This window comes from Seriola dumerili, unplaced genomic scaffold (genome assembly GCF_002260705.1).
Source record: "Seriola dumerili isolate Sdu_G_001 unplaced genomic scaffold, Sdu_1.0 BDQW01000468.1, whole genome shotgun sequence".
NCBI classification, from domain to species: Eukaryota; Metazoa; Chordata; class Actinopteri; order Carangiformes; family Carangidae; genus Seriola; species Seriola dumerili.
In genome coordinates, this window is record NW_019174723.1 from 2,841,207 (window position 1) to 2,864,628 (window position 23,422).

The 23,422-nt window shown below is 40.8% G+C and overlaps 2 protein-coding genes across 6 annotated transcripts in view; both read left to right on the forward strand.

The window, feature by feature from the left end:
• Nucleotides 1–6,907, forward strand: part of LOC111234931 (arf-GAP with coiled-coil, ANK repeat and PH domain-containing protein 3-like) — a 76,207-nt gene extending 69,300 nt beyond the window's left edge. For 2 of the 5 annotated variants that reach the window (XM_022763157.1, XM_022763159.1), the window contains exons 23-25: nt 61–171; nt 286–347; nt 5,889–6,907. In XM_022763157.1, the coding sequence (XP_022618878.1) occupies nt 61–171; nt 286–347; nt 5,889–5,998 (283 nt within the window). In that variant the 3' untranslated portion in view covers nt 5,999–6,907. Of the gene's footprint in view, nt 1–60; nt 172–285; nt 4,150–5,888 lie in introns of those variants that run through there. The other 3 variants (XM_022763158.1, XM_022763160.1, XM_022763161.1) reach the window with 2 other exon arrangements.
• Nucleotides 6,908–8,563: 1,656 nt separating this feature from the next.
• LOC111235109 (homeodomain-interacting protein kinase 1-like) lies at nt 8,564–23,415 on the forward strand. Its single transcript, XM_022763438.1, has 16 exons — nt 8,564–8,867; nt 10,493–11,223; nt 11,878–12,251; nt 12,369–12,492; nt 13,878–13,997; nt 14,107–14,193; nt 14,547–14,728; nt 14,915–15,065; nt 16,134–16,338; nt 16,637–16,755; nt 20,517–20,668; nt 20,781–20,933; nt 21,014–21,178; nt 21,294–21,487; nt 21,611–21,741; nt 22,665–23,415. The coding sequence occupies exons 1-16, from the start codon at nt 8,828–8,830 to the stop codon at nt 23,175–23,177; spliced, it is 3,441 nt and encodes a 1,146-aa protein (XP_022619159.1). The 5' UTR covers nt 8,564–8,827; the 3' UTR covers nt 23,178–23,415.
• Nucleotides 23,416–23,422: the final 7 nt, after the last annotated feature.

The window sequence follows — 23,422 nt, forward strand, 5'->3', positions numbered from 1 at the left end:
TGAGAATCTGATTGTTCATGTGTTTGCTGTGATTGATCTCAGTTTCCCTTGTGTTTCCAGGCAGGTGTGTTTATTCCTCAAAAGAGGAGCTACACAGAACGACGGGGATGAAGATGGCCAGGACCCTTTGAGTATAGCTGTACAGCAAGCCAATGCAGATATAGTCACACTGTATGTTAATTTACATACGTCCCTCATAGTTTTTTTTTTTTTTTCCTTTTTTTTTTAATTCTCCAGATTTGATGACTTTTTAACACTCTCTTTGTTTTTCCTTCTGTTCTTCAGCCTGCGTTTGGCCAGGATGAATGAGGAGATGCGGGAGTCGGAGGGACCCTTTGGACAGCCAGGTCAATACCCAATCAGCAGTCCCACTGAGCAACAGTATAAGAAATGCATTCAGGAGTTTATCTGTCTCAATATAGCAGAGTGCTAGAATAAAGCCCAGTCAGGTTTAAAAAAACAAAAAACAAACAGTGTAAAACCAGTGCAGGGGGTGCCAAGAGACATTTGACTGACTGAGAGAGACCTGTTGGGGATGCTCCTACTTGTTTCCTCCACTTGTTCTCTCGAGAACAGACTTTTCACCACCAGATTAACTTCATCTCTACATCAGATATATCCAGAATATTTCTAGTGTTCCTCCCCCCAGCACTGTCTATCTACATTAGACCAGAAACCAGAGTCCACCAGCAGTCAGCTCCCCTCTCAGGATCACACATGAACTCAGTGTTAACCTCCTTTTTAAATGATGTCAGATTTAGAGCGACGAACTTTTGCCAAAAAAACAAAAACAAATCAGTGTAGATGGGCGTAGTGAGGTCCGATCAGTCTGATCACTGCAGACTTGAGAAATCACTGGCAGGGAACAGCAGCAATCAGTAGACCACCAACAAAGTCATCAGCAGTGTATCCGGGACCAACTTTGCCCTTTATCTGGAGGTTTTACAGGGTACAGGGTGCTCTGAACCAAAGACCTTCTTCAACAGCTCATTTGTCCCAACAGTTCTAGGTTTAATTTCATCGTGTTGTTATTGTAGTGCTAAGTGGGAGGAGATATTTTGGGCGCCCTTGGTTCTAGAAGTAACAGTCGCATTTATTTTTATCTTAGACAGTGTTACATGACTGTTACAGTTGGATGAGAAAAATATCTGGTTCCATGATAGAGTCAAAGTCCGTGTACATAAAAACTTTAATAATATAATAATAATTTAACTACAACTCCCAATGTGCATTTCAGCAAGAACCATCCAATCACAGAGCAGGGAAGTTTCAAGTCTGGGCCAGTTGAAGGTGAATTCAGCAACTATGGCGCCGTCTTTTGTCCCCAACTGCAATGACAAAGTGTTTTGAATTGGTTAATACCTCTAACTGGCTTCTTCTCCATGGCAATAGCAGCCTAAGCTCATGGGTATTGTAGTATTTAAGAGCCATTCACCATATCAAAATGACATGTTTTCTCAGAAACGTAGAAATAATTCAAACTGATGGTCATAACATGAACCTGTAAGATTGTTACACTATTCAGAAGAGTCTTGTAATTCTGTGTAAAGAAAAATTTAGATGGAAATACAGAATTGGGGGTAAAACACTTCTGGAACCAGCCCTCCCACTTCACAGCTCTTTACAGTATTTGTAGCCCAGATGAGTATGGGAATGATGCCAAACTGACGAGTACAGGGTAGTGCCGCCAATTCACTCAACTAAATCTGATCTGGCTGTGCTTTTTTTTTTTTACTTACCTTAGGATCTGTTGTCCATGCACATGTGATCAGTGGAGGTAGCACTCTTTCTTTTAAATTGTAACGGTCATTGAGGGGTAACTGTGAGGCTGTGATAACTGTGACTGGCAGTAAATGATCATGGAGTCATTTCTCTGAATCGATTTGAGAGACTGATCAAGTGAAGCTTTTATGTTTAATTAAAAGCAAAATTATGCACTTTTTTCTTACCAACAGTGATTTGGATTTTCTTTTTGCGCCTATGTCGTTGTACCGTCTTTTTTTTTTCTCATGATAGGTTTGAATTTTCTTTTTTTTATTTATAACAAAAATCCCAGAGCAATAGTGCAATGATTATTTCAGTACAGATAATCTGTATTTTTTGTATTATGTTTGACAACAATGCAGATGGTATTTTTTTAAGCTGGATATATTTTGTTAGATTTTATTTTGCTGAGCACTCACACACAGTGCCAGTATTATATTCTCATTATGAGAAAGCAAGCCAATACTCCACAGTCTCATTATATTATAATCACTTGGAGTAATTTTGCAGTACAAACTGCAGTGGAAGGTGGACATTTTTGATAAACCACACTTACATGTATTACTGTATAGTATTTGTATGTTAAAATGTTTGTTTATGTAATATAATTAGGCCTATATTAGATTTGTTCTTCAGTTATAGTGCATGGGTGGCTATTGCTCAGGTCTTCCTAAGCCCTGTTGCTTTTGTTTACTTCTGTACCCAGTGTATCTGAATATATGACATTTAGTATTGTTGAATAATGTTACTATCCGTATCATATATATATATACTGCCAAATCATGACAAAAGTGCATGGAATGACATTCATGACAGAAATCAATAGACTGAACACCCCTTTCCCGCTGTCTTACATTGGCTGGATAATGTTTCTGCGAAAAGCTTGATGACAATGAACATGGCAGCTAAGCCGTGGCCCAAAACTAAGTTTATTTTTATTTGACCCCCTTCGTAGTTCACAGTAAATGACAGTGATCCAGAATGTGCTGGAGACGACTGTTAGTCAAAGCATTGAACAGCCTCGTCTGTGACTGACCACATTGTTGCTCACATGTTATGAGGCAAAATCAGCCTAAAGAAAAATGTTGGTGAATTTTTTTTTTCCCAAAGATGGAGCTTGTCCTTCTTTTGCTATTGACTGTTGGGGTTTAGTTCACACCAAAGACCAGAGACAGTTTTTCAGAGAGCCACCAAGTATTTGTGCTATTTTCTTTCTCAAAGCAGGCCATGATTTTTTGTATACCTTTTAAGGGGCTGTACACAAATTATTTTGGTGGGGAATGGGGGGGGGTTAAACTTTATATTTTGCTTGCAGGGCTAGCTGGTGAGCTATTGCAGCTGGAGAGCTAACTGCTAACATGCTAGCCAGCAGGGAACATGTTTGTCACTATAGTTCTCTGAGGTCCTTGCTATGTCCTCTGTCATTTTATTTTCTTGTTTGCTCATTATTTCAATCAGTAGAGTTTTACTGAAGGAGGAAAAAAGCTCTCCAAGCTAACAAGCTTGCTAACTGTCAGTTAATAGCATTACCTGTAACTTAGCAAGCTTGTTGGCTTCTTTGCTAATGGAACAATAAGATCATACAGTTTATTCAACTCATTGCCCTTTTGTAGAGGAGTTTACACTCCAACAGAGAAAGGGACAGTGCTACATAGCTATTAAGCTCTGATAGCTTCCTTCATTTTGGACTCTCTGGCTTTACGTTCCCTCAAAGGTCAGCACTGTCAAAACAGCCTTCTATTGTTGGTTGGTGTTCACCAAAGTTGACCTTCCACCTTGATAATTCCCATACAGTCCCTTGCTTGTATTTGCCAACATGTGTTTGGAGTCCTTTAGCAGTGAAAGATTTTTAAAGGATGTGGCAGCGACAGAAAGATCAACTCACTTGTTCTCCTTTCCCTTATTGCTTGTCAGAGATAGAGTCAACGCACTTTGAAACACACAATATCTCTTAATCCAGCCTTTTCTTATTTAGTGCAGTACTTTACAAAAGTTCACCGGAAGCAGACTACTAGATGAATGATGTCAACACTAACCAAACAATCATTTACATTGAGCCACTGAATGATTATGTCTTGTACAGTACAATGTGTTTACAGTGTATGAGTCAGTATGTCAACATGTTGACTGTTGTGTATATAAACTAAAAACTATTAACACTTTAACTGCTTGCTTCTTACATGCAATTTTTAACTTTGTTGTATTTTTTCCTCTCTGACTGTTACCTGTACAATTTCTTCGAATATTGTAAGAGAACGTTTGTCTCTGAAAATACGGTACCTGTGCATATTAACACTAACTGCTACCTATGTTTGTTTTTTGTTTAATAACTCCTCCCAGTGTCTTCTAAAATGATACTGAAAATAAATGGAAGATGTGACTGAACGCTAACCTCTCCCTTTGCTTCCTTGCTTCATTTCTAAGTTCTCTTTGCTTTGCTTTGACAGACTTTTACTACATCTAACAGAATTAACAAACTTCTAACTTCATGCTGCTGGTGCACTAATTATGGATCAAGGATTTCAAATATTATAACATATTTATCATGTAAACTAGAATGTGATTAACATGTTTGAATATGCATGGAGAGAGTGTGACATTTGAGTTTCTGATTAATATTTTTCCACCGACTCCGACTGAAGAAACATATTTAGTCATAATGTTTCCCTTTATGTTAACCCCCCATATTTAGCATTTATAAGTAGCATATAGAAACTTAATAGACGGTTTAAAAAACACTCTAAAGTAGTTGTATACATGTATAAGCAAAGTGTGATTTATTTATACTGTGAAGTATTTCTAACCTCAGAAACTAATAATTATAAATAGTTAATTATTATTTCAATTGATACAATAAGTATGAATACAACTGTTTTGTATTATATTGTAAGTCATTCACTAACTGTTCAAACTGCTGCAGTTTTTTTTGGCATTTTTGCCTTTATTTAATAAGGATAGTAGAAATATAGACAGTTTATGATGAAAACAGAAAAAGCAGCAAATCCTCACATTTTAGAAACTGGAACCAGCAAATAACTCAAATGATTAATCGAGTAATCAACTAGTTTTCTTTCTAGTTTATACACTGCTTATGAAGCCCAGACAGTGGAGGTTAAAAATAAAGTGTTTGAAAGAAACCCAAATATCTAGTATAAGGTTTGAACTCAGTGATCTCTCCCTGCTTTTCTCAAACACACACACACACACACACAGAGAGAGAGAGAGGGAAAGCCAGGAATGTTCATTCCCCTTTTTAATTAGCCGAGCCTGGGAGCTCTCATGGGACACAAAAGAGTTCAACTGCTTTTGTTATGCCTGTAGATTCAGCGGTTACCATGGCCACAAGAAAAGTAAAAGCTCAGTATCTGGAAAGTTGAAAGAGGGAAGCTTCATGGTGCCTCAGCCTGTTTTTGCCTCTCCATTCATCAGGCCTTTCTCACCCAGAGCTGCTCTGCTGTCTGTTTTCCTCATTGCGTGTATTCTTAACTTTCATATAAAAGATGTTTTGACTGTTCACAGACTAGTGCCAGACTTTTCTGTCAGGGTCCTTCTTTATCACGCATCAAGAAGCCTCTAAAGTACCAACTTTAAGTACCACACAGAGTAAAAATCTGTGTGTGTGAGCAATAAGACTCATTTATCAAGTGACTTACTGCAACGATTAGTCTGACTGATTGTATTGACTGACTGATTGATTGACAGAAAAATTATTTTGATAATCGATTAATCATTTTATTCATTTTTTAAGAAAAAAACATTTACTCCAGCCTCTCAAATGTGAGGAAATAATCATTGAAATAATCAATGAAATAATCTGCAGATTAATTGATAATGAAAATAATCATTTGCAATCCTACTCTTAAGAAACCACACAACTGATCACAATTATGATCATAGAAGGAATAATAGTGTGGAATCTAAATCCCCAGCATTATTGAACATGGGCTGTTAACAGCAGTCTAATATACTTATAATGTATAAATGTATAAATAGGGATGAAATAAAAAGAAAATTGCTGTAATGGAAACTAAATTTTGCTGCAAGACATTTTGCTCTCGGTAGAAGGGATCAGTGCCTAATGATGTACCATCATTTTCATCATTATTTTCTGTTGCTTTCTTCAGCAGGAGACGCCACGTACCTTGACATCTTCCGAGAATTTTCCCACATGGCATCCCACAACCCAGAGAAGCTGAAACGAAGGAGTGTGCACTTCCGGCACTCCTTCAGGTAGTCCGCCAAGCGCCAGGAGAGGAATAATATCATATACTTGAAAAGTGCAACAGCCACTTTCCAGTTACTATGGTCACAAAACTGGGGTTGCATGTTCAACATCACATGTGATCCTGCGGAGAAACCTACATAAATAATACTGTTAATGCATTTTAAAAGGCTCAAATTCCACTATTGTGACACACCACCCAGCCACCTTTAAAGTGCATCAAAGTGAAGAAATCATGACAATTTTGTGATGCTGTTGTTCGTTATCATTAAGTGTTGAAAATAGCTGCATTATATCTGCAAGAGGCTGTTCTCAGATCAGACTTTTATTTTGATAGGATTTTGTTCTATGAGGATTTGCTGGTCTTTTCCTCTTGTATAAATATAGCATCGCTTTTGTACAGTGCTAGATTTAACTTTGGATAAAATACCAAGCACTTGTTTTGTTTCTTTTTTTTATTGTATAAATCATTATGCGTTTGCTCTGTCTCATTCTGTCAGTGTCTGATCATTGAAGGAACTCCATCAATACTTTACATAAATGAGTTTTCCTGTATGTGTAATGCATGCATTTACTCCCATTATATTTCATTACTTAAACTTGAATTCTGTTATGTTGTATGGATAAGTCATATCATCATTAGTTATCATCACCAATCCAACATCTTGAAGTCGCAGTGTTATTTTCTCCTGATGAGCAGTTTATTTTGATATGAATGTGTTGTTTTGCATCGACTATGCTGGTGTAGTCTTCATAATATTTTTTTGTTTAAATGTACTTTGCAGTACCACTATGAAATGCAGTGCTTGTGTTACTGTGTACATGCTGTAGAAGCAAAAATGCTAATATATCTGAATGAACAGGAGAACTGATAAAAGGTGGACTGAAATAAACATTGTCTGTGTTTACATAAAAGCAGCAAGAGATCTCTGTCAAGTCTGACTCACGCCTCCTGTTTTGTAGCAGCGACACTAGCGCCCTCTTGTGTTGAAATGTGATAGTGAGTTTGCCATCATGCGCATGAAACATCACACTAGTTGATTTTCAGAATGGTTATGAGATCCAGATTTAAGTCCTTATCATGTTACTTATCACCATACAAACTGATGAATGACAAAGGTTTCTGTCAGGGATGATGTTTGAGTTGAGGATGTGCTCACACACAGAAGAAGCCAAATAAAAAGCATAAACTCATTCCAAATCAAATATTTAATATCAACATATATAATAACACAATTCAAATTACAGTAAGTGTTGAGGTAATTTGCCTTAATAACTAATTGTGATATTATTAATTAATCCTGTAAAAAAAAATAGTGTTGTATATTTCCAGTATGTAGTACTACTGACACTGCAGTACACAACATCTTAATGACAACAACTGTTAAATCCTGATGTTTGTATGTGTTATGTTTTGGTATTTGAATTGTGAGTGTGTGTGTGTGTCTGACAGTGTTATATTTATCTTATGTGTAGTGGTGGAGGTAGTATTCAGATTCTTAACTTAAGTAAAAGTACAAATACAAGAATGTAAATATATTTCATTACAAGTAAAAAATCCCAAATGTTACTCAACAAGATGACACACACACACACACACACACACACACACACACACACACACACACACACACACACACGCACACACTCATTCCACAGACAAATGGCCATTTTACTGTTGTAGCTGGTCCGGGAAGAGCTGGTTTATTTACTTCATAAACTGTCAGGAACTTTGGTCCAGTCGTTCTTAAACTATGGGCCAAGCCCCTCCAAAGGGTCACAAGATTATCATGGGATTATTAATGGGTGAGAAAACAAGAAACAAAGTTCTGCTACACAAATTTGTATTCACATGTTGATGTGAATGACGTTAAAATGTGCTGTTTTTGTGAAATGTTGGATCATTTTACTGCTTTCAGCCTCAAGCCATTGTTTAAATGAACCATCTGGGATATTTAAAGTGGAAATGTGTCTTAAGTGAATTGTTAATAATGCACAGACATCTGGAACATGATTAGGGCCCCAAACCAGACACTGCTTCTTGCAAGGGGTCAAAAGAGCCAAAGAGGTAGGGAATCATTTGATTAATCTTTAACTTCAAACTTTATTCATATTGTACGTAAAAAGTAACACACAGTATTGTACAACTTTGAGGTACTTGTACTTGGGAAGATTGAATTGCCCAACAGTACATAGAGTAGTTAAAATTTGTTCTGTATCGACCGACAACAACAACATTTAAACACATAAATGCATCAGTAATAATAACCCTGTGATATAATAAGTAAACACAACATGTTAGAACACGCTTATTTTGCATAATGAGTACTTTTACTTTGATACGTTAAGTAAAGTTTTACTCACGTAAGCTTTTCAATGCAGGAAATTTATTTGTAATGGCATATTTTTCACATTGACATTGCTAAAACTTACTCAAAACTGTGGCGCAGTGTTTCAGTAAATAGTGACACATGCTGACACATAGACGATCTTTGACGTCTGTCACGTCTCGCCGTTATTTACGTCGGCACGGTAGGAAGTACGTTACGGCGACCAGACGGTCCGTGATGATGGAGCTCGGTCTGTTTAGACGACAGCGCTCATTATGATGATATGTGATCTCTGTGAGCGGCATCATGCACATGTTGCTCGCCTGACACGCGATGTGACTGCGGTATCGGGTCAGGTATGACTCGGATGCTTGTAGCTAGCTAGCTGTTAGCTTAGTCAGCCCTCATCCTCCCTGCTACCTGCTACGGTCAGAGCTCCAGCTCCAGCTAGCAGCTCAGCTGATCAGCTGCAGCACCACACCGAGCCCGGAGACAACATGACGAGGCCCTAATGTCAGATCGGCGACGGTGTGTTCAGGCATCAAATACAGGTATTGTCATTTAAGAAGAGCTGAAGCCCAGGTGCTGTGGTTTACTGACTGTCAGGCAGCAGTTAGCTTTATCCCACGGACAGGGGCGAACAACAAAAACTCTGACCGTCATGTGTGTGATGCAGGTGGGGCATAGACAGGAGCACTGTGATAGACAAGTTTGTGGGTATTATTGTAGTAATATTATTTTCAAATGTGTGTGGAATGTTGTGAACCTGTATCTCAATCTGAATGTGTGCAAAAATCTGTAAATGTGTAGATCGATTTGTGAATGTCTAAAGAAAAAAGCAAATGTGTACACAAATCTGTGTCTGTTTACATAGGTCAGGTAAATGTGTGCAGAGTTGTTCAAGAGTGTACACAAATATGTAAATGTGATAAATATTTGTACATGTGTAAAAACAAATCTGCATCCAATCCAAATCTGCAAATATATGAAATCAATAAACTGAATATAAATGCCCCTTTATTAATGAAACTGAAACTTCAGCTTCAAGAGCTGAAAAGCTGATAATAGATTTTGCTTCTGTTGAATTTCGTAGCTTCACCCCTGCTTTGCCTGAAATGTGTAAATGTGTGCGATGTGTCTGCAGCTCATTTATATATGTATGTATGTTGTTTGTATAGTTACATAAAACTAGATATTAACAGTTGTCATTCATAATAAAAGGGCATTGACATTCTGTTTTTTTTTTTTGTGCATATATTTGCAGATTCTTTTACACACTTACAAATTTCCTACTATATTCACATATCTGAGTACACGCAGACAGATTAAGATACAGTTTTGCAACTCTCCACAAACATTTGCAAATAATATTTCCACAATAATAACACTTAGAAGGAGCTCATATATTATTTAACTGCCACAAGTATGTTTTTTTGGGGGGAAGTCTAGGTGTAGTGTATTTTGAGCTTGATCTGGTCTGATGTGGTCTGTATGGGAGAAGAAGCTGTGTTCATTTTATTTTTGCTGACTAATTTCTGTCAATCTACTAATCGGTTAATCAACCAATCACTGTAGCCGAGTTGTGCCGAGTTGATTTCCAGCCGTGCATTCAAAGTGAGCTGCACTCTTCGGATCTGTTTCACATCAGAATGAGAATCTGTTTATCAGCCAAGAATGCAAACACACAAAGAATGTGTCTCTGTGTTTGCTCCACAAATGCAACACAGAAGAATAAGAAAACAAAAGAATAGATCAAAAGTAAGATAATAATAATGATTAATTAAATGAAACAAAAATAATTATAAATATTTATTTACAGACTGATAATAGTTGTGAAATGGGATATAAAAATTTTAAATATTGACTGTTTTGCAGAAAGAAGAGAAGTGTATGAACTCTATGAAGGTGAAAATTAGTAATGACGTGTGCAAGCAACAATTAATTTGTGTAACAGTGGAGGCGGAAAGCAGCGTACAATGTAAAGTCCAGTTCGATGAAATATGTAAAATTGACATGTGTAGGGAATAAATGTGCAACAGTAAAGGCTTGTTTGATAACAGCTGTTTGATCATCAGTAGATGACAAACTCTTAATTCCACCTGTTTCAGGTTCTTGCCTCTGGAGGGTTTTAGTCGTCCTATTGATGGTTGCTTCCGATCTGTAATCTCGTCCACAGACATGGCGTCGCAGCTCCAGGTGTTCTCCTCTCCCTCTGTGTCCTCCAGTGCCTACTCTCGTTCAAAGAGGCTCAAAGTGGAGAACCCTGCCTGGGATGTGTCCAACCAGCTGGGAGACAATGGTTACTACCAACAGAGCCCCACCCAGGGAGCTGTACCCTCCACTTCTGGCTCTAACTTCAATCCAGTGTACAACCCCAACCAGGTGCATCCGCCGACTGCAGGCTCCCGGGAGCAGACAGTGGTGCGGGCAGCAGACAGCACAGGTAGCCTTCGCGGACCTCCCTCCTCCTCCTCGTCCTCCTCCTCTAGCCGTCGCGTCAAGGATGCGGAGTCCTCCTCCCAGCCGTGTGACCTCTACCACAAGCAGTACAGCTTGAAGCGGAAAAGCGAGGAGGTGGACAGCAGCGACAGCGTCCAGATACTGGAGGAGCTCTCGGCCCCCGTGGTCTCAAACCGCACTGGTGGTGGAGGGGGGACCACCACAGCTCAGTCCATAGCACATTCCACATCTACCACAAAGAGCAGCAACTCCCACAGTGAGGGCGACTACCAGCTGGTCCAGCATGAGATCCTGTGCTCCATGTCCAACAGCTACGAGGTGCTCGAGTTCCTGGGACGCGGTACCTTCGGCCAGGTGGCAAAATGCTGGAAACGAGGCACAAATGAGATAGTGGCTATTAAAATCTTGAAGAACCATCCCTCTTATGCTCGGCAAGGTCAAATAGAAGTGAGTATGATGTAAAGAATAAAAACACCAGGTTGCATAGATAGAAAGCTGTCGTCAATCTTTAACTCTCAGCAGGTGATTCACAAATAATCTGCTTAGAAATCATAGTAAAAAAACGACTCCAGAACTTTCCAGTAAATCATCACGTTTTGATCTTTTCTTCAGTATCAAAATAATCCAGTGATATGTATTTGTACATCCATGAGTACAATGCAAACATGAACTGCTAATAGCTAATTCGGCATCTTTTTTAATGGTGCACGTTGTCCAAAATGTAAACAAATGCAGGTAAAAAAAAAAACTGACTCCACGGCAGTATTGTACTTTCTGCCTGCATCTCCCAAAGCATGGCTGCAGACTCTTAGTCATGTTTTGACTAAGAGGAACATGGTTCTTATATCCCTGCAACTCTAGCACGTATCTTATCCATATATATACGTATATTCCTATATATGTGTTGCATTTCTGCGTTGCACAACTTGCCTGGCTCTGACATGTAGCGAATCTGCTAAAAGCCTGGAAATAAATGGAGTGAAAACCAAGCAAAAAATGTTTCCTATACAAAATGCAGTCATGCAGTTGATGTATCCTCCATTATTATACATTAATGAACACAAAATATATCTTTTGTCTTCCTCCCCCTCCTCTTCGTAGGTTAGCATCCTCAGCAGGCTGAGCACAGAGAACGCCGACGAATTCAACTTTGTCCGCTCGTACGAGTGTTTCCAGCACAAGAACCACACGTGCCTTGTGTTTGAGATGCTGGAGCAGAACCTTTACGACTTCCTGAAGCACAGCAAGTTCAGCCCCCTGCTGCTCAAGTGCATTCGGCCCATTCTGCAGCAGGTCGCCACAGCGCTGATGAAGCTGAAAAGCCTGGGGCTGATCCACGCCGACCTGAAGCCTGAAAACATTATGCTGGTGGATCCTTTGAGGCAGCCGTACAGAGTGAAAGTCATTGATTTTGGCTCCGCCAGCCACGTGTCCAAAGCGGTTTGCTCCACCTACCTGCAGTCACGATACTACAGGTGAGCGCGTTAGCCCGGGCTGTACAGTGAGGGCCATGAATGGTCAATTCATTGTGTCTGTAATATGTAAATTACCTGTTGCAATTCTGTCATTTGCTCATTTTGACATGCGTGCAGAGCTCCAGAGATCATTCTGGGCCTTCCTTTCTGCGAGGCCATCGACATGTGGTCTTTGGGATGTGTCATTGCTGAGCTGTTTTTGGGATGGCCCCTTTATCCTGGAGCCTCAGAGTACGATCAGGTCAGCTGCAGTTCTCTCATATACACACTGTTTAAGTGACATTTATATTCTCTGTTCATTTGAAACCGAAGTAAGTGATAATACACTTTTTGTTTAAAATCATTTCACCTTTGTTTTAAAGGAAATGTTCAGCATTTATTTGCCAAAATTTGCTTATTTGCTTTCTTGCTGCTAAATATGAAGCTACAGCTACAGCTAGCAGCCTGTTAGCTTAGTTTAGCACAAAGACAGGGAAATGGTAACAACCTTCCAGCGCCTCATAAATTCACGAATTAGCATGTTATATTTAGTTTGTGTAATCTGTAACAAACAAAATTGAAGTGTAAAAATGACAAAGTGTGGTTTTTCAGAGTGTTATATGCGGGGCTGTTTCCTTTTGTGTGTATGTGTGTGTGTGTGTATCTTGACATATCATACAACACATGAATATACATTATATTCAATTGGCAGACACTTTTATGGTGCAAAGCTATCTACAATAACTACATTCAAACCTACTATCATCCAAAACTCAAATGACTAAAATCATCTTCAGTCCTATAATTTCTTTAACAAGTCATAAATAAGTGCTCAAAGGGTTGTTGAAATGTAAGTGTGTTTTTTTTTAACCTGCAGTGAAAAAAAAAAAAAGGCAGCAGTGACGCCGCTGTCCTGACTTCAGTCGGGAGCTCATCACACCGTTGTGGAGCCACAACAGAGAAGAGCCTTGACAAACATGAGTGAGCGCAGGGTCATCTGAGCGCACTCAGTCCAAAGAGCTACAGCCACATGAAAGCACTTTCACTGAAAAAACATGAGCAGCTCTCCTCATGGGAAGAGAGTTAAAGTCTACCCCCCCCAAAAAAAAAAAAAAAAAAGTCGCTAGATTTGTTCTGCAAAAAAAAAAAGTGGCTGAAGGGTTTTTTAACAGTTGGCAAATCTAGCGAGAAAATAGAAAGTTGGCAAACCCTCCCACCCCAAATATTTTTCCCAGAATACTGAACTGTTCCTTTAAGGGGATTTAGCACTTTATCTGAGACGGTGAATGTGTGTGAGAAAAGGGTGAATGCTGTTGTTGCCAGTTCAGTCATATAGCAGCTTTATCAGGGTGTCAGACATGACGGGAAAGTGTGTTTTGATTTCTCACCTATTGCAAATGTGAAAATCTCACAACATGTTTTGTGGGAGATCATAGTAAAATAACAGATCAGTTAAGTACGTTTTTCACGGGAGTCTAATGTTTAAACTGACAACAACTCTGCTCCGACGCTGACACGACCGGGCATCAGGTGGTTTTAACTTTATAAACTGCACAAGTAGAGGTGATAAAGTTTACATTTTTGTCTTAGACCAGCCGCTGACTTTTTTTTCTCTCTCTCTCTCTTTTTTTTCCATTTGTCTTTCAGATACGTTACATTTCCCAGACACAGGGCCTTCCAGCAGAGTACCTGCTGAGTGCAGGGACTAAGACCAGTCGCTTTTTCAACAGAGGCCCAGACTCGAGCTACCCCCTCTGGAGACTGAAAGTAGGTGTATCTGCTGATACCAGTCACAAACAGACAACATTACTGCGCAAGCATATGAATAGTATATATACATATGTACTGAGGTTTTAATGTGGCTATCTTTCTGCAGACACCCGCAGAGCATGAGGCAGAGATGGGGATCAAGTCAAAGGAGGCAAGAAAATACATCTTCAACTGTCTTGACGATATGATGCAGGTGAGGAAGTAACTGTTAACACTGACCCTTGAGGTTGAGTGGTTGGGGTCAGCCATTGTTCAGGTGTTCAGGGAGGGAGAGGGGATAGTAACTTCTACAGTTAACAGTAAAATTACTGCTGTAACTCTTTTAATTTCCAGCAATAATATAAAAAAAATATTGTAATTTTTTACCCCTTAAGGGATACAATGTAGGAGACTGTGTGTGTAGGCATATTGATTATGGGTGTGTGAGTCTGCTCTGCACTGTCACTGTTAACAGCATTAGATCCCTGGTTAACCCGACAGGTGTTGGCTACACCGGGATGTTTCTCACAGATCGACACACACTGACTTCCCCCGTCTCCTCCGCAGGTGAACATGACGAGCCTGGAGGGGACGGACATCTTGGCGGAGAAGGCTGACAGACGGGAGTTCATAGACCTGCTGAAGAAGATGCTGACGCTTGACGCGGACAAACGGATCACTCCCATGAAGACTCTGAACCACCCCTTTGTTACCATGACGCACCTGCTGCACTTCCCTCACAGCTCACAGTAAGTCAGCAAGTGCAGGACTGTGCTGACTGTAGAGGTTTTTTAGTAAATTACCAGTAGAGTTATAGAGTTTGTTTTGTTTGTTGTTGTTTTTTTTTTTATAGTTATCGAGGTGGCTGCGATTTAGCATTGCAGTTAGCATTTTGCTTCTTCTTTTTTTTTTTGACAGTTTTGTTTCCTTTACAGCGTGAAGTCCTGCTTCCAAAACATGGATATATGCAAACGCAGATGCAGCGCCTTTGAGAATGGAAAAAACATGTTTGCCAGCAACAATACCCCAAGTGCTGCCACCAATCTCACTGTCACCTTTAGTAGCCAACTAAACCAGCACAATCAGGTGAGAGCATTATCTCTAATCTGCCCTGGGGTCATTGTGTTCCGCCCAACGTTTTGCTTGTCGATCCAGTTTTCACTCGTTAGTGGTTGTATTAGTGGCTTCGTAAAGAGATGGCTCGGGGTGTATGAGCAGTTTTGTGCTAAAAACCATGTGTACATTTATTTCTACACCCAGATTCTGATTTATTAGATTCCTTTTATGCCTTAGACTGTATGTTCTCCACTGTGTATTTTAGAAAAGAAGGTAATCATTTCATTCACAGTGAAATTAATGTGGCTATTAAGTCTTGTTTCTCTAATATTGCATCACATGTAAGAGATCCTTAAAATCTGTTGGTAACATTCAGTTAGATCAATCTTCATTAGTATTTTCATGCCATTCATTTTAATCGATGTAACTATAGACAGATTCACTCCCTGACCACTTTTCTTATTTACACCTATACAATTTATTACAACCCAGCACAAACACATCAGCCACAGCCTTTCTACATTTAGGAAGATTATTATGTTCAGTTCTTGCTGACACTGTTAGAGAAGTGTTACTCAACCATATGTTTATTATTGAGGTCCAGTTAGTGGTGGTGCACTATGCTAAAATGGGATTCTAATGTTCTTCCTCCCTCCTGTTTGTAAATGGAGGGGTGGGCAAAACATTAGAAACACCTCTCAGTATAATGCAGTCCAGTCTAACATCACTAAAAACTACAACCTCAATAAGAAACATAAGTCAAACGAATACCTCTCTATACAGTATCTCATTACATAATCTTTGTGAAGGAAGAGTTTGCAGCTGAGCTGCTGTATTGGATTGCATTAGACTTCATAGTTGTGCCAACTAAAGTGGCGGCTGGGTCTATGTTTTCTGTGAGAAAACAAATTTGTAGGTAAATAGGTGTGTGTACGAGCAGATCAATGTAGAGCTGGTGGGACTGATCATTGTTCATATCAGTTTTCTTTTTCGTACGGACACTTCCCTCACACACACTTGCTGCCTCGACAAATGAGGCCCCTGGACTTTCTTACTGAACTCGATTCATCTTCATCTTCTGCGTGTTGCGTCCTTCAGATGGCCTCTACAGGAGGCCAGTCCCTGTCCCTCAGCAGTAACGTCCCGTTGCTGAACTACCAGCCCGGCCTCTACCAGCAGGCCACCATAAACATCCCGGGCCTGACCCAGCAGGGTGTACCCCTGCAGACCAGACCCACCCAGCTCTGCACCCAGACTGAACCCTTCCAGCAAACGCTCATAGTTTGCCCTCCGACCATCCAGGGTGAGAATCAGTGATTCTTGTTTCTCATGTTGTGTTGCTTCAAAGAAAAGAAGTATTAGTTTCTACTTAAAAATGTATGAATTACAATAAGTTGACCAACCAGCAACTGCAGAAATAACAACAATAAACAGAATAAAATATCTTCATTTGTCAATTTTTACATTTTCTCCACAATCAAGAGAAACTAGCTAATTTCATAATCCACAAATTTCCTATATTCTACATTTAGTGTGTCTCTTTGCTTGCATGTTGCATGTGTTGCATTTTTGTCACAATATAATCTGCCTCCATCTTCTAGGTCTTCAAACATCCAATAAGCCCTCTGGTTATCCGGTGAGGATGGACAACTCAGTACCCTTAGTCCCTCAGAACCAGTCGTCCCAGTCTCTTCACATCCAGCCCGGCATGCTGGCACAGGTAGGACCCACAGCAGGAGCCCCCGGGGTTAAGCTCCGATGACATTTTATCGGATATGAATCCAGTATCATGTCCACTTATTGAATTGATCAGCATCAGGAAGGGTGGGATGTAACTAAGCCTTGTACTTACTTTACTTGTACATTTTTGAAGTACTTGTACTTGAGTATTTCCATTTTGTACTTTATACTTCACCACCACATTTCAGAGGGAAATGTTAAACTTTTCACCCAATTTATCTGACGGCTAGAGTTACTAGTTACTTTACAAATTAAGATTCAAAAATAAAACACATAGGAGTATAAAAGCTTATAAAATCCAATCAATTGTTAAACCGGCACCTAATATTTTTGGCCTGTGAACAGAAAAAGCTGCAGCTAATTGGGACCCCTTGTCCTGTTTCAAACGTCTAGTTGGTAGCAGTTCCACCAAAAGACACATTTCCCCTCAAAATTTCTCAGACGGTTTTTATTCAACTGTTCGAGGCTCAAAGAGGTTAAATTATCCAATATTTCACAACAGCAAATATTAGAGAAAAGTCCAAAACATTATTAGAATTTTTTTTTATAGCAGAGGCTTGTTTATTTTCTGCCACATTAACCATCTCACGACTCCTCGATTTATCACACTTTGAAGGGGGCTGGTAGCTTAAGTCTGAAACTACTGGACTAACTGTGTGTTAGTAAATAAACCAGCCACACCTCAATCAGATACAACAGTACAAATGCTACTTATGCATTGAGGTATTAGTTTTAACTATATAATATAATCTATAATAATATATAACTCATAGATGCATTTGATTCTGCAAAATGAGTGGGTTTACTTTACTTATACATTGCTGATAATACTTACATACATTTACTTCAACATTTCGAATTTTCTGAGTTGCTGCTTTTCAGTCTGTTTTTAAGTAACTCCTTAACAACAGCAGAGTTTTCATTTTGGCATTTTAGCAGATAGCTTTGGCTTCATTAGTTGCTCCTGATACAATCTGCTGTCTGTGATATTTGTCATTTAAACCTGTGAAATCGACAGTCAGTGAGGGCTAAAAATGAAAAGCTGCGACCAGAAGGTTTTGCACATTGATCATGAAAAAGACTGAAGAGGGATAAAAGGTGTGATAACACGTTTGTTCGCCGCGAAGCTTCTACAAACCAGAAATTTTAATCAACAGGTAGCTATATTGCAAATGGAGCCAGCTTTCAGGACCCAACCCTGACATGTGGTTGGTCATATATTGTATGTTTTTTTGGGGTTTTTTTTTTTTTTTTTTTGCATGTCAAAAACCCTATTCTCTTAGAGTAACTGTCAATATCAATATTCTTGTTCTGCTGTTGTCACTAACTGAAAACTTGTGATCCAAGGCAGAGACTCCCTCTTCTTTAGGATTCAGTGGAATATGACGCAGGTCTGTTCCAAATCTCCTCTCTGTGTCTGTTTTGGTGTCTTTAATGCCTCCCCTCCCTCCACCCTCCCCTCACACCTCCTCTCAGGCCTCCCTCGACCCCCTGCTGGTAGGCAGCCTGTACGGCTCAGTGGCGGGAATGCCACGTTTAGGCTCGGTCCAGCTGCCAGTTGGCTGTAGGGGTGGAAACCTCTGCAGCTTCCTGGATCAGAATGCCTCCGTGCTGGTAAAACACATAAAATCATCACATCAGCCGCCTCGGTTAAAACCTCTTCTTTCTTCCTCCCAGCACACTTGTGTTGGGGGTGTGCAGCAGAGCATGAGGCGCATGTGCAACTCACCGGTCTGGTCTGTGCTTTCGCTTGCAGCAGCTGGTGTTCCTCTTATCTCTCTGTGTTTAAATAAGGACAGCTTTTCATGAAGCCTCTCAGAGAGTTTAGAATATCTAGAAATTGTGACCCCGGAGGTGCGCACTCCACAGTGGTTGCACAGCTTTTCCAAAATCCAGCTACCACTTTACAATAAGTCTACCTTTATAAAGGATTTACAAATGGTTTATGATTAGGTTATTAATTCAGTTGTTACACTTTATAAATCACAAATAAGCAATTTAAAACAAGGTATAACACCGTTTTCATACATTTATGCAGGCTCACTATTTGGCAAGATCAAGTTAACGCTTACTACTCATTAATCTTATGGAGAAAACCAATGGAGAAAACAAAGAAAGCTAAGTAACTAATGAGTTGTTGAGTGTATGAATCAGCTTTCACTGTTATTTACATGTCTCAATGTGCACATGTTTATTTCTAGTGTTTTTCTGCTGGTATAATAATCTTTCTGATGTTAGAAAGACAATGTTGCCTTTTCACTACAACAGGTGGATGCTTAAAGCAAAAGGTTGACACTTTGGGGAAATACACGTATCCACTCACTTTACAAAAATGTGTTTTTGCTTGTTGTAATACTGTGGCTGTCAGTTTCTAGCAAGGAAGCTTTTAAAAGAATCATTCAACATTTTGGGAAATAACGCTTATTCGCTTTCTGGCAAAGTGTTGTAGGAGAAGATGGACAGACATAAGAGCACTCTCAGCTAAATATAAGGTGAGCACTAGCTAGCAGGTTAGCATAGCTTAGCACAAAGACTGGAAAGATGGGGAAAACAGCTGGTCTGGCTCTGTTGTAGTACAAAAATCTACCTTCCAGCTCCTAAAGCTCACCAATTAACATATCTATAATTAATATATCTCATTTGTTCAATCCAAACAAAATCAACGATGACAGTTAATACTTTTACTGAAATTTGTATGGATTACAGAAACAAGATATTACATGTTAATTAGTGAGCTTTAAAGATGCTGGTAGGCGGCTTTTGTTACCATTGGACAGAGCTCTGCTAGCTGTTTTCCCCCGCTGCCAGTCTTTATGCTAGGCTAAACTAACTGTCTGCTGGATATAGCTTTACATGTATATTTAATAGACAGACATGTGAGTGGAGTCAATCTTGTCATCTAACTCCACCAGAAAGCTATTTCCCGAAATGTTGAGTTATTCCTTTGCAAGCTTCCCTCCTTGCAAGATGCTGACTGCAACATTATTACCACAAGTTAAAAAATTCACAAAAATGTGTTTGACATTTTAGTTATGACAGTTGATTTTTTAGAAATCCAGGGTAAAAAAAGAGAGGCAGTTGCAAACAGCAGTACACACCACTATGTTTTTAAAGCTTGAGACGCTTGTGCAAGTCGTTTATTTTGTTAACAATGCTGTTGAGAAAATGCCAGGAGCTGTCACTATAGCAGCGAGACCAGCGTCGACACCTTCCCTATCTCACATTAACACAGTCCTTTTGATTTTCAGGTTGGCTGTGTTTCCACTGGACTCCTGAGTCGCAGTGCAGCTGTGTGGCATGCATGCTTGGCATCAGACTGTCTTTGTGTGAGCTTCGTCCGGTATTTACTGCTTTGGAAGTCTCTCTGAGCACATTTCCTTCTCGGCAGTAACACAAGTAGCTCTCTCTGCGCAGGAATAAGTCTGCAGATGGTGACTTCATCTCCCGTTTTGTTCAGCTTGTCAGTGATTAGTTTTCAATGTGACATCTGCTGGATGTTTTGGTGTAGGAGAGACGGGAAGCTTTGTGTTTGTCTACAGACTGCATGTCTTTTCTTTCAGTATGGTTCACTAAGAAAATAACTGCGACTTCTTTCCCACTATGTTTGACACACTGCACTTTGTTCTCTTCTAACAGACTGTCACTGCTGACACTGGACCGAGTGACATCTAGTCATTGTATGCTTTTAAATTTGTGTTTATGTGTGTGTGTGTGTGTGTGTGTGTGTGTGTGTGCATGCAGCAGGGCTGGCCAGCAGGCACACAGCAGATCCTCATCCCTTCCACATGGCAGCAGATGCCAGGCATGGCCATCCACAACCCTGGGCAGACCGTAGTGCCTGACTCACCTATGGGAGCCCCGGTCTCTGACAGTCAACAAGCTTCTGGCTGGAGGTAAGTTGAGTCAAACACGACTCTGGATGATTGGTAAACGATCACGCGGTCATACAGACGTGATGCAGTTTTCAGATTAAGCTAAGTTATATTTGTTGATGCTTTTTCAAAGGGGTCGTCACGGCAGCCAGTACGATGGCGCCAGCCAGCAGGACTCTGGTGTTGGCCGTCACGCTGCCTCCCAAAACCACAACTCAGGGGCCGCTCACTCAAGAGCCCAACAGGGCAAGAGGTCAAAGGCTCGACATGCTGAGAGCAGAGCCAGGTATCACATCATCTACATGTTGATAGAGAGCAGGTCGTCCATAGAATGAAGGCAGTCATAGATCGTCTTTTTCCCTTCAGGCCTGTGTCATCGGTGCAATCAGCCGCCACTGTGGTCCACAATACTTTTGCTGGTGACCAGTCTCAGCCCATCGTCATCTCTGACACACCCAGTCCCGCTGTCAGCATCATCACCATCCACAGCGACTCAGAAGATGAGGATGACAGGAAGTTCCCCGCTGCATGGTGAGAGCTTTCCCTGTCTGTAGAACAATTTGAGTAAAAATGAGAGGTTTTATGTTTTTGTTTTGTTTTATTTCCCTGATGTGTTAATTCACTCTGTTCTTATTCTCTCCTGCAGCTCTGGAACGAGCCAGAGGACCAACGTGATCAGCTGTGTGACAGTACACGACTCCCATGACTCTGATTCCTCCACCAGCAGCCCCCTCAGCCCCAAGACCACCTCACAGCCCACCAAGTCTCTGGCCATTATCATGCCCTCTGTGAAGAGCCAGCCTGGAGAGAGCACAACCCATAAAGCTCCAGCAGCTCCAGGTCCACTTGGGCAGAAATCCGCATACAGTCCATATTTATTTGTATTCTATACAGCCATCAATGTTATTCTTATTTAGTCTATGTATATTCTCACAGTATTCTATCTGGTTTTCCCAATGGTAGAACAAGCTACAAGTGGCTCTGGAAAGTCCAAGAAGGGGTCGACTCAGCAGTCAAGTCGGCCAGCAGAGTCCAACACTGATCGCCACCAACGGGCCGCATCCAGCAGATCTCAGCCTCTTAACCTGAGTCAGGTAACAGCTTTCAAATGTAGCTGATGTCTGTTCCCGCGGTGAACCCACCGAGAGTCACTTGCGTGACGTATTTTCAGTAAATGCTTCAGTGCCGAAGTGCTCATAAAGACAGCAAGAGTGTAGAGGTTAATTCAAACACATCGGGATACACTTGATGAATGAGGTTATCTTCTCACTGCCGCTAATATACACTATGACTCACTCAGGCTCAGGTGCTTTGTTGGTTTTATTTAATGTCCACATAATTAACAACTGAGTAGGGACTTAGTAGATACATTCTATTAAATTATCTAGAAGCCTTTGAAAGGAGAAGTTTTTGTAAAACGTCAAGTTGTTGATTCAACATCTAAACCAATCAGCTCTTAGATCAGAGGGAAATCGGGTGTAAATTTTCAGTTGTTGGAAAGCAACCGCGGCACATAGCTCCCAAAACAGCAGAAAGAACTGATCTCACAATATTATGACTCACTTTGTTTGGGCAGAAAAGCGAATCAGCATGTATTGTGTGGTGATCGATGCTGAGAGATTCTCCGCAGGCCGCTGGCTCTCCACAGACTCGTGGTCTTAATGGGAACAGTTGCATTCCACATGACACAAACAATATACACACAGCTTTTTTAATTTGCTGATAAACAACTTTATCCATCCACCCTTTTTTTTGGGGGGGGGGGGGGTGTCTATCACTGAGCCAGACACAGATCAGAAGCTAAGGATCTTTTCTATCAAGCACCAATCAAAGTGTCCTAATGTCTGACCAAATGAACAAATTAACGCAGCTGATAAACTTTAAAGAGGTTGAAGTTGAACTCGCTGGTGCAGAGGACACTGTGGCTGTAACTGGAAGCATGCCACACAAGTGGGCACATGACGACTCGTGGGACGGACCCTCTGTTTGCAGAGCTCATCGCTCTCTGTTGTTTCAGGTACAGCAGTCTGTGATGTCATCCTCTCATGACCAAACAGGAAGCAGTAGTTCCCTGAGGCGGCAGCCCACGTACCCCCCTCCCGTCCCCTCCCACTCATCCTACCGGCTTCACGAGAACGCCCTCTTCAGCTCGACCCCCAACCTGTACGCCTACCCGGCCTCTGCCGCCCTGGCCTCCGTGTCCCAAGCTGTGGACCAGATGCAAGGTGGCTCATCCCGCCACAGCAGAGCGAGCGGGGCGTATTCCTCCCTGGCGCTGCTCCAGAAGAACGGCAGCTTAGCCCTGGGGGGGTCTGCTCCGGGACAGTACGGCAACCAACAACAACAACAACAACAACAACAACAACAACAACAGCCGCAGCAGCAGCAGCCACAGCAGCAGCAGCCGCAGCAGCAGCAGCAGCAGCAGCAGCAGCAACAGCAGCAGCAGCAACATCAGCTGGCAGGGCAGCCTTTCCACCGCTCCAGTGCTGCTTACCAACGAAAACTCAACCAGTATCCCTACCTGTAAAGACTGACTGACTGAGGGCTGATTGAGACAGAAGCTCTGCACGAAGACCAAATGAAGACCGAGACTAGAGAGGAGCACAAGCTCATGACAGGCGGCTGTGACTGGACTTGTTTTCAACTCAACTTTTTACTTTCCCTGCACTGTCCAGTCTTTGTTTTTAGAACTTTCTCTGATTATTTTGGATAAAATAATCACAGGATGTATTTATATTTTAATCATGATAATTTTTTTTTTTTTTTTTTTTA